Source organism: Anopheles maculipalpis, chromosome 3RL (genome assembly GCF_943734695.1).
Source record: "Anopheles maculipalpis chromosome 3RL, idAnoMacuDA_375_x, whole genome shotgun sequence".
Taxonomy (NCBI): Eukaryota; Metazoa; Arthropoda; class Insecta; order Diptera; family Culicidae; genus Anopheles; species Anopheles maculipalpis.
The window spans coordinates 11,516,948-11,529,125 of record NC_064872.1 but is presented as its reverse complement, the minus strand read 5'-3'; the positions used below and the strand labels follow the sequence as shown (position 1 = coordinate 11,529,125).

The 12,178-nt window shown below is 43.0% G+C and overlaps 2 protein-coding genes across 2 annotated transcripts in view; one reads left to right on the top strand and one right to left on the bottom strand.

The window, feature by feature from the left end:
- Nucleotides 1–7,974, bottom strand: part of LOC126563870 (protein artichoke) — a 46,876-nt gene extending 38,902 nt beyond the window's left edge. The window contains exon 1 of the mRNA XM_050220650.1: nt 7,734–7,974. Within this exon, the coding sequence (XP_050076607.1) occupies nt 7,734–7,968 (235 nt within the window). The 5' untranslated portion in view covers nt 7,969–7,974. The remainder of the gene's footprint in view (nt 1–7,733) is intronic.
- Nucleotides 1–12,178, top strand: part of LOC126560407 (methionine aminopeptidase 1D, mitochondrial) — a 312,884-nt gene that overhangs the window by 174,969 nt on the left and 125,737 nt on the right. The window lies entirely within an intron of this gene.

The window sequence follows — 12,178 nt, the reverse complement described above, 5'->3', positions numbered from 1 at the left end:
TCATTGGCCTACAAAAATAGGTTTGTGTAGAAAGGATTAAAAGTGACGCATGGTAGGAGCTACTTGATGTGATCTGGAAGGTTTGCTAAAAGTTCGCAATGGAACACTTTGGTGGACAAGGTTTGAAGGTATTATGAAAGATGAAAATAACATTACTATCTTAATTTTTAATTCTCAAATCGTATTGGTATGGTTGATAACAATTATAAAACTAGTTTGAAATAATGTCAATTTATACTTTGTTAAAAAACGAAACGAAATGTCATCACACACAAACACCGCTTCCAGTCATGATGTGTTTTTGTCGCATTAGCTCATCCTTAAAGCTACCAGCAGAAGCGTATCACGTTGCACGCAAATCGTGGTCGGCTGATCTCCCATTGCCACGGCCATTGATTATTTAAGCCACCGAAAAACCTCATGCGAAAGCTTACGCATACACAAATGCTTCCCGTGGCCGTGTCGACGGGACACGCACCCCGGACCGAATGCCCCACCAGCATCGGGCGGTCTAAATCTGGTAACGGAGCGCAAAAATATTCCAAAATGTCATGCAAATATTTTCACTGCTTTATACATATTTATAAATGTTCGCATTGTTTGTTTATTTATATTTTCATTCTGCCTAAAGCCGCATGAACCTTGGATCCGCATACGTGTGCACATGAGCCGCTGGTTCGTCACGATGGTCCGCCGGTTGGCTTACCGAGTGGGAGCTCACGTGACAGACGAACGCAACGCCCGTACTGATGCTTGCGAATTGTGTTTATGTACATAGACGTTATGTAGGTTTTTTTTTGTTAGTGCTTTTGCGGTCCATTTTGGGGACACACAGATATAGGTTTTTGTCGGTGTTGTTGTTGTTTTGTTCTTGCTACCGCATCGGTATGAACGTGGTGTTTGTGTTGCGGGCTGTATTGCACTGGTTTGGCTGACTCTTTGCTAGGATGTGCCACAGCAAAAACGCATACATATGCAAAGATAAAGCAGCGTTGAAGAATGTTCAACAGCGCGGGTTTATTGTACACAGCAGCGATAATCGAGGACACATGGACACATTATGAAGCAGCACTATCTACCTATAAACACTCGCAATCGATTTTTAAACACTGCTTTGACTATTCATTACATCTTTAAACAAGAAGCCGTACGCTGAACAGAGAGTTTATTGGATCCTACTTGAATTGTATTGACGAGCTTGAGCTTTGAATTTGTCTCAGAGTTCATTGATGGTTTTGTAAGTGGTTTTGAATTTGATCTATGTTTATAATACCTAGAAGAAAGAATATTCTGCAAACAAAAATAAACAGATGCTGAGATTTTAGGTTGAGAGATGTTCAATAAACGTTAGAATGAGTCCATAAATATCTGAGACAGCTACGATTTGAGAAGAGTCCACCAATCCCGATCTCATAGACCTCACATAGAGCCTACAGAGTTATGTTGCAAGTGAAGGGATCCTATGCACCAGCAAAGCTTACCAATAGAAGTAGCTGTACCTTGTGAGGACAGAGGAAGAGATAGCTTCAAAATGTATTGGCAATTGATTTAAGCTCAATACGAAGAAAACAAAGTAACTGCTTGGGGGAGACTCTGACCTTTAGAGCCCGATTGGAATGCAAAGTTTGCAGTAAAAACAGAAGAGGCATGTTTCCTGAGAATCTTAACACAGCATAGTTCTAGCTTACACAATAAAAAAAAACAAAATCTTCTGATTTTTAAATTGATTCCTATTTGGTTGTTCCACCGGGCAGTGTTTAATTCTCAAGTACTAAAACCTCGAGGACTACCTCGGTAGCTATGAAGAAAACATTGAAAGAACTTTGTAATATAGTTTGCTCTCTTCGCCTGCTCAATAAACGTCTGTAAAAAATTGGCCATTTCGGCTCACTTCCTATCGACGGGATATATTCGAGCAAATATCCATAAGATTCTAGCACTTCTCGAGAAGGCAAAGTTTATCGTATAGAAGCCTGATTCTGGCCGTCGAACAATTCTAAGCGACCGGAGCATTCAACTTCAACTGTAGCTCACAATCAGGGAAAAGCATGTCACGTCCGGTTCGCTTTTCTAAGAGATTGGCGATGACCGACAAACTTTTTAGTACCAAGTGTCTCACAGAAATGGCCGCCTTCATTCAAAAGTATCACAAAGATGACGACGTGGTGTCAAATCGAGCGCTGGAAAAAATATAGCGATTGGCCATTCCGATGACGATTCCTTTCGGAACGTGGGGCACATAGTAGCAGCACAGCAGGCAAGTTGGCTGGATTAGGTTTAGTCAAACCTATCAGAAAATGGATGCATTGGTGAGAGGATGAGTGCCACACAGTGTCGTTGACATTCGAATTTAAACAGACCACGACGACGAAGAAGAAGTAGCCACCTAGTGAGGGCATAGCTTCGTAGTAACAGGTTGGCTGATAAGTCCCCGGTCTAACAAAGAATAACACATTTTTTAGTCAAAATTCGTTTTTATTATTCAACATAGTTCCCTTCAAGAGCGATACAACGATTATAACAACCTTCCAATTTTTTAATACCATTTTGGTAGTACTCCTTCGGTTTTGCCTCAAAATAGGCCTCAGTTTCGTCGACCATCTCTTCATTGCAGCCAAATTTTTTCCCTGCGAGCATCCTTTTGAGGTCTGAGAACAAGAAAAAGTCGCTGGGGGCCAGATCTGGAGAATACGCAATTGGGTGGGGAAGCAATTCGAAGCCCAATTCATGAATTTTTGCCATCGTTCTCAATGACTTGTGGCACGGTGCGTTGTCTTGGTGGAACAACACTTTTTTCTTCTTCGTTCTTTTTTCGTTCGTCAAGCAACCAAAAGTTGCTTGACAAAAGACGCTCTGTCTCACAAACTAATTGACATACAGACGTCAAATTTTGACACGAATCATTTGAAGGTTGGTGCTATATAAAAATAATATGCGTTTAAAACTAGCGGCGCATTCTATGTGTCAGACCGGGGACTTATCAGCCAACCTGTTAAGGACAAAACTTTAGAGTGAAGCCTTATAGAAAAAAAAAAAACCATCATAGGATGTGCAAGTGCTCCAAATGAGTATTGAACTTCCTTTTCCGAATATAATAGCACTCTCGGACCCTGTAGCTCATTGAAACTATCCTCACATGCTTTAGAGATAACTTTTACCTCGCAATGATATCATACCTTTCTTAACGTTGAATATTGAGACTCTCGAATAAAATGTAAGATATTTTGCTGTTCATTTGTCTATAAAGTGAAAGTAGTGGGTACTTTTTGTTTAAAAAAGAGCATTCACAAGAGTAGGAGAATCTTAGAAACAACAAAATAGCTACCATTTATCTCCCCAACAGCGCAAGATGCTTGACGTGTTTGTTTGTTTGGGTATTGTTTTGTTCATATTCACACGATGTATTTCATTGTTAGTTTCTCTGTTAACAAACATTGGGTTGCTCTCTACTACACCACACACAAATGCACATACATCTCGCACGAAACATACAGCAAGCGGCCTAAGATTTGAAAACGTTACACCAACAAAAACTCGTTCAGGCATTTTGGGATAGCTGGCGGATAGTAGTACCCTTCCGTCTCAGAAAGGATCGTGGCACCTTTGGCACGCATCCCTGCCACTTCAAAGCTCTGTTGACTCTCTTCGTTGACAAAACATACAGCAAAAGTGGGTAAGAAAACTCCGGCAGCAGTGCGAAGCATGACAGCTTTCCCTTCGCCGGTGTATTGAGTTCTTGGAGTTATCCGTTCCGTTCCATTTGTTGACTGTATCTTAAGCTCGGTTGGCATTTTCCCATTTTACTTCAGTGTTGGTGAAAATGTACGGCTGAGCAAACCCAAAGAGCAAGATGAAGATGACAAAAACGGTTAGCTTTGTACTGCTTTTTTTTGTTTTTTTTTGCCGGAATCTAACAGAACCAAACCATTTACGCTTCTCACAATCTCACCCCGAAGAGAGGAGGCTAAGGTCGGTTACCCATCGCCCCGTTTTGTGCCTTTGTTTTATTTCTGTTCTGTTTTGAAACCATTTGAACAAGCGTTATTCGTTTGATGTTGTTTCCCGGGATGAGAAAAGCACAACCCAGATAAGCAGGTGGAAGCACGGGTGCCAGTAGGATGCCCCCCCCTCTCCCGTTAGCACTTGCCAGCGTTACGACGAACGGACAGAAAAAGGATCAGGTTTCGCCCCCTTTTTGTGACAATGTTTGAAAGAATTGGTTGTAGCTGCTACCTGAATTTGGTGGAACAAATGGTAAAGAACAGATATCATTGCTGATGCTTTGCTGCACATTACATAAATTTGCTTTTATTCCTGTGTTGTGTTTGCCAGTGATGTTGCTTCCTTGCCAATTCGAAAACTGGGCCGCGGCACCGTGCACGGGCAACACCATTACGTCCCATTTATAACGATGTAAGGCAATTCGACGAAGCTAGATGCCCACAAAATGGGACGGATAAAAAGTGCAGCGTCGCTATTTCCCATCCCTGGATCGGTGACCAGTTTCCGGGGGATTATGTTATATTGAGGCGTCGACGAAACGGGCCAAGTGGCGCCGTGTTGTCTTGTCGTCGTTTATTTCAACGCCCGCTTTTTCCACCTTTTATTTCAAACCTTTAGCAGCCGGAGCGTATTTCACGATTCGTTCCAGTCCGGATTCGCCACTGCTCCGACGGTGAACCAATGATCGGAATCACCTTCTTTATGGTGCATTTCAATATTTCATTGGCCATATTTCACCCGTTTTTACAGCAGCTAATGTTGTTGCCGGCAGCCCCACTCGGAAGGCAACGCGATGCCACGATGGACATTCGGACTGTACACTAATAATGTACGATCACGCGGATTTCATGGCGTGGCGCGGTTTTGGGGGAACAGAAAAGTATTTTACGAGACAGTTTGATGGAGACGTTTGGTGATGGTTATTTACTATAGTGAACGTGCCTGCCAGCTTTTAATGTGTGATTATGTGATAATCATTTGGCACAAAGAGGCAATTCAGTTACGGTTTTAATATGACAGATAAAATGTGAAAGTATTTTTTATTGTCTTAATAAATTCTAAAAAAAATTCACCAACAAAAGAACGGCAAGACTATGAGCGAATTCGTAACTTATTTCATGGTATGACCATCCAATCGAATTTCTTTTGCTATTTTCTGTGAGAAGAAACAACCAATCCTTTTTCCACCCCGAACCAAGAATCATAGAGACACAAATGGAACCGAACGAATCAATAGTTTTTCTTTTATCATACCCCAAATGTCAATTTGCTAACATTTGCTCATTGTAAAACGTGAAACCTTACATCTTCGCACAGGTCGTAATTCCATTTTTAACTTCCACAAAACAGAAAGTAGAGCATGGACAGCAGAATTCCTCACCAACAAAACCCAACTTCCTCGCTTCGAATGAAATGATTCGTATGCATGGGCTGCCAACACATTGATCGATGTAGCTGTTGGCCCTTGAACGTGTGTACCTTTTTATGAAAAAGAGCGAATAAATAGAGCGCGCTTTATTCATTCCCTTAACACCAGGTTTGCAAAACCGGAGGAAGAACCCACCCACTAGGGGTGGTTGGTTTTGGCATGGTCCGGGAGTAAACAAATAGAGTCAAACCTCAGTCCCGGGCGGAATTCGTATGTACACAGGAAATAACGAGTTGTCACCACTCGTACACACTCACACACACATACCCACACAGCTTGGTTGCACAAATTGCGGTCTTCCATTTTGCCACTTCGACATATTGATCGTAATGATGCGCCATTTCGAAACACATTCTTCGGGTGTGCCGAGCTTGTGGCAGGTGTTCCGTACAGCCAATGCTGGCTGCCAATCTCAAACTGGCCAGATTGACTGACTTTTACTGAAGAATAATTTGATTTCTCAGCAAAACTACGGCACCTTTTTACCTGCGTTTCTTTCATACTGGCATACGACGTGAAGGAAGAGTAGGCAAGCGGAACGAGAGAAACCACTTAAGATACTTCAAACAACGAGCTGACACTAACAAGACTCTCGAAGGGATTCAACACTTTCCGCTGCGACGGGGTGCAAAGGTGGGGCGAAAGTTTCGCGAAAGTTCTGACGATACACGGCGTCACCCGTAAGTCAATAGCAAGGATGAGCGCAGCCTTGGTGAAGAAAACGAAGGACCAGCAGTGCAATAAAAGGAAGAGAAAGAAATCGCAACATTACAAAATGTCAAAATAAACAATCCCAATCCTCTTGTTTGCAATGTTACTGGAATGAAAGCAAACGAACTCGTCACCAGGCAGGTGGGATGAACCGTGGAAAGATTTCTTTTCTCACCATCTCACACTAAAAGAACGGTGAGGCGGCATCATGAGGAGCGAGCAAAATAGTTGACTCAAGCAGCGGAAACCGTCCGGCAGCAGCAGGCAGACAAGAGGTGGACGAACGGCACTGCCAAACAAGCAGAACTTCGTGCTGTAAAGAACTCCTCTAACCGAACGAGGTGGCGGGGGAACCCAAAAAAGGTGTATCTGCATGTGTGCGTGCTTGGCCTGGGAGAGTAAGCAAAAGCCTGACTAGAACCTACTTTTTCACAGTTACACAACGAACCATGAAGTTGATGTTCCTGGCACCTGGCCACGTTGAAGAAAACCGCCTTCTGTCTCAGGTACCGGACCCAGTAAAAAGCCGGGGAAAAGGGCACTTTCGCTCCGAGAAAGATTGAAGTGCGACTAGCTTGTTAGTGATATTTGCTTAAGGTTGTTTGGTGAGCTAGACTGCAAGAAAGTACCCGACCGAAAGGTGTCCCCGGTCGGCACCTGCGTCTCTTGCAGGGCAAACGCACGTACACAAACCTGGCCACAAACCCAAATTTACTACACGCGAACACGCTGTACCCTTGTAATGCGCAACAAGAAAAGCAGCGAAACCCCGGAGTGGCTTAGGTGGGTTAGCTGTGCGAAAGCAGAAGACAAAAAAGATAAAAAAAAGCATCCATCTACCTTCCCAAGTCCACTCGGACGAATGAAGCGTGTCGTTGGATGGCCCTTTACGCCTTAAACTCACCGGGTGTACGAATCCCACCGTTTGGAGACTGCTACCTGACGACGGAACTACAGGTCTGGTCCGCAGTCACTTAGAAAAGGCCTATCAGTGAAGGTGAACAGAATTTAAATTCACCTTGCTACACCGTTCCGGTAGATTATCACCGAGCTAGGCGCTTGGGGAAAGGTTCTTACATCTACTTTCACACAGCCCTACCGTACCGGATGGACTACGGAGGAGCGAGAAGAATAAAAAAAGTACCAAACAGGAACCACCCGATCGCTTTGGATCCAGTGACAGCAAACTACGCTTGAAGGTCAATATTTATTCTTCAATAAAATTTCGATACGCACAATGCCACGTGTCTGCTACCGTGCCGCAAAACGCAATCTTGTTTAAAAGCCTGCTGGATCGGGCAGCCCGTATCGGCAAATTTACCATCGGGTCTGTGGACGTCCTGAGTGCGATGAATAAACATTGTCTACAATAATTGAGAAGCTGTCTGAAGAGCAGTTGACTTTGCCGAAACTGTTGTTTGTTTGCATTTAAAATGTTATCTTAAACGGTTGGTTTAGCTGCCTTTCACTAAAACGCCATTCAATACCAACTCTACGTATGGTTCCGATCAAGCATTAAAGGGTGCAAATTGAGAAAGGTTAGGAAGGGACGAGCACATACACAAGGTCTGCTGCGTCGTGTTCTACTCACCGGGAAATTTGTAAAGCGACACCTCGTTGCAATTGATCTCGAGGAGTGCGGTTTCGTTCGGTAAACTCGCACACCGGCACATGGTGTTGATTGGACACTCGTACGAGATGTCCTGATTAGTGTACATGATGTTCCGATTATCAAGCTTCCAGCCCATCGTTCCCGTGTGTATCACAGTGAGCAGCAGTATGCTAACGAGGTCCGCGCTCGATCGAACAACAGTGGCCGTACCCATCGTGATGCTGTGTTGATGTATGTGACGGTGCCGTATGCTGCTCCTATAGCTTCCTATAGTTTACTGAACAAGGCCTGTGAGAGAGAGAGAGAGAAAGAGGAAAAAAGGGAAAGATCAGAACCGAGTTGCCAAAGAAGTATCTTAAGCGAATGTGAATGTGATACCGTATCGACACGGGGAATGGTTAAAACTTTTCTCTCTACCGTAATAAAACACGTTTTGGAAAAAGAAAACTTTTTCAAACACAAATTTACTCGTTCCAGATAATCTTTGCTGTTGGCATTTGTACAGCAATTTCTCCCGGCAGTGCGCAAAACCCGTTCGTTCGACAGTCTGGCAGATCGCAAAACTCGATAGCTTTCCTTGAAGTCTTCACGTATACACTACATGATAAATGTAACCCATTTATCATGTTTGCAACAAAAAAACAAAAAAAAAAGGTACATCGAGCACACGAAGGAACGAAGAAGCGAATAAATTTCAACCTTCATTGAAGCGAAACTCTTCGAAAGAGGGCCAATCTCCGCATTCGTAAGCATATCACACACGTGTCGGGAAAGTCTGCATCGAGGTAGAGAAAAAGTGGGCAGGAAAGAGTGAGCACATGTTTGATGTGAGTCAAGAAGTTTTAAAGAAATTGTGAACAGCAATTTCATCCCCAAAAAAAAAAAGCAAGCATCGAATGTAACCGAATGCTTGTCGAGTTGAGCACGATGGATTCGAGGAAGCCCATTCGATGAAACACAGAGCTTATCAGAGTGTCTGTGTGTGTGTGTTATTTGTTCAATAATCATTAAATTTGATTTTAATTTTAAAATGATCATAAATACAAACATCCAAGCAAAAGTATTAAAAGATGCGGATAATTTTATAACAGCTCATGTACACATGTATCAGTGTCAGTGGGTCCCTTGATTAAACGTTTCCCATACAGATCCATTTTTCAACTTTTTTGAGGCTTTGGGGACCTCTCGTTACTTGAACAAGAACTTCTACCCCGCAGATTCAGGTCGAACGGAATTCGCGCTGGTTTTGGGCCTTCTTTAAATCGCCTCTTTCATTCCTACCAGATGGGATTCTTGCTTCAGCTGTTATAAACGGGCCGTGCACTCTTCACCCAAGTTCTGGCGAAAATATTCAGATAGTCCATTTGGAAATCAAATTTTCAAATTCCAATCTATAAGCAAGGGTACTGGTCACTGATTTCTAATTATTGCTGCATACCTCAGCTATGCCACCGCAAAAAAAATTCCTCCATTCCATCATCCATTTATCCAGGAACATTTTGCATGGTCGGTTCACATAATCAAATCTTATGTCCTTTCTTTCGGTTGCTTTTGAAATTTTATTTATTTTATTCCACTATGACGGCTTAAAGCCGTATGGTCATTTCCTCTTAAATGTTTTGATTTTGTTGCTCAAGTGGAGGCAATGTATACAGACTCCCAGCGTACCTTTGATAGTGTGTGTCACGCTCTTTTTCTAGCTAAATCAGCTAAACTAAGGTTCTTCCCAGTCATCAGTTCCTGGTTAATCTCATATCTTCCTGGTCACACTTGTAGTGGGAAATTAATTCAGCGTGCTCTTCGAATTTTCAGGGTCCTTTCCCTTTACTTTTTATTTTCTTCCCACAGATGGTCATTAAAATGAAAAATGCTTCTCCCTTTTCGTACTGACATCGACCATTTTTCTCTCCAATTACTTGTCAACTCTTTCTTCAGCTGGTGCGTTACCATTTTCCTTTGGCCGTGTATTGAAAAATGTAGTGTGGTGTGTGCAGTTATATCTCTGTCCGGGAGGTATAACTTTTCAATTATTGGATGTCCGGTTGGTCCTGTCGCTCAAGTTCGCGATCCGAGTGTGACACTTGACACAAAGCTTCTTTAAGACGATCACATCGCGAGCTCGGTCAATTCGACTTTTTGGACACTTATCGTATGATATCAGTAGACATTCTTCAAAGTTCTCCGGCTGGAATGTGACCATTTTCATCCGATACTCGAATATGCGAGAGTTGTAAAGAGCCCTTCAGTGACTGCCTTTACTGGCTTTGCGATTAAGCGCATTCTTGGTCACTCTCACGTGCAACTACCATCTAATTCAACTTGGTGTAATATTTTGGAGCTTTTCTCACTGGATTCGAGACGTACTCAGGCTCAACTATATTTTCCGGCCTGATTTACGGTTTGGTGGTTCCGTACCTTGGATGAAATCTTTTGGTTTGTTTCTAAAGACTTCATCTTCTTTTTTTCGCTTATAATCTCAAGATCACTATTGTGTGATCATTACCTAAGTATACCAATAATTCAGTAGTCAGTCCTGCGCATGGGAAGACACAACGTTCTGGGTTCGAAGGCAAGTCCTGTCGTGAAACGGCAGCCCGCAAAAAAAATCGTTACAGACCTTTAGCCATTATACTTAATTCAACCCTGAACGATGAAATTCATACACCGCAACGTACCACCTTCTTGATGAAATCGTCTGCTCTGCGCTGCCATTTGCTTTTTAACAACGATCCCGTTTCAAAAGACTGTCATTAAACATGATACGGTTGTCCTTAGCGTGCATTAAGCGTGCCAACAAAATATCTTGAGTATCAAATAAACTCATTACGCTCCAGCAACCACACTCTCACAACGCTTAGCTTCTTGAATTTTCTCAGCTCGAGCAAAATTAATGCAATCGATGTTTTACCAGTCGTCCCGATCCCCATCGCAAATCGTATTTTCCATTCACCCGGTCCGGTGGCGCGAGCGCTGACGAACGAAAGAAACCACGACATGCGAGGTAATTAAAAAAGAATTTCCCGGGTGAAATACATAGAAATGGCACACGAACTATTCGAATGACCGGAAACTGCTCCATTTGCTGCAGTGCACTGAAACCGATAGCAAACACTGCCGGGACGGTGGCGGGAACGTGGTTTGAAACTGTTGAAAATTGGTAGGAAATGTTTAAATAGTTTCCACCGTCGTGTGAGGGCAGTAAATTGAGCCCGACTACCACCATTTGGGGCATGCAATGAGGCAACGGGGTTAAGAGTGTACGAATCCCTACGAGATTTAGGGCGAGCATACGTTCGATTTTTGTCTCGCTTTTCGCTTCTCCGGTGGTTCGTTTTTCCAGAAGTATTTATCAGCAGTACTGGTGATGCAACGTGCATGGTGGTTGAGGGCGATGCGGGAGAGAGGGGCCCTGACCAGCAGACTGGTTCCGTAGTCGGAATTTGGTTCTGAGTTGCGCTACCGCCATAGATACGGTTCGTGGCCGGTGTGTATCTCCCTGTGAAAAAAAGTCTCCCTGTGGAGACGGAGGCAACTGTGCCCATCCCGTTCATTTGCACGGGCAAAATTGTTAAAATATTTATTATCTCTTCTGTGCCCGACTGCCCGCTCTGTCTTCCATTCCCTCCCCTGGAACCCGTGATGGCAGCCATCGGGAAAAAGTATAACACGGAATGAATTTCAAATTAATGAATACTCTGGATAGGGAATTTTTCACGTTGAGCCTCGGCAAGGGGATAAATTTGATATATTGCTGGCTAATTTCTATGGCCTGGTCGGTGTTTCTTTTCGAGCTGTGCCTGCCAGCGCGTCGAATCTGGCAAATTCAAACCCGTCTTTGCGCCACCGTTTGAGGTTGTATGAGGTAATCGTTATCGTTGTCGTAAGAGTTCTAAAACAGAATTAATGAGCCTGGCCAACGTAGGCCAACAAAATAATCTTCTACAGCAATTTTGGTGTATTTTATTGAAAAAAATTAGCCCACAAACGGGACGGTGCTGCAATTCGTGCACGGTTTCACCGTTTTGATTGTGCCATAATTAACACAACGTTGCTCCGAAACCGGGTCAAGCTAATTGGTTTGAATTTGCCAGGTAAATTGTTCAAGTAATTGCGTTTTAGTAACAGGAAATTAATTCTTTCCCTAAGAGCAACTTGATTTGATGTTATCTATGTTTCGGTTTGCAATTTTCGCTCTCAATTCACCAAGGAAAACGATCAGTTTTTATGTTCAAAATAACTATCATGGTAAATTTCGAAAAAGCGAATGATCTTGAGCAAAGTTCATTCCGTCACAATTGACATTAAAAGTCATCGTTCTTCATCATGCTACGCAACTTAACGTTTGACTGATTTCTTCTTTAAAGACGTTTCATTTCTTTACCCATTAATCACAGCTCCTAAATCAATAACTTTCTTTGTTGTGT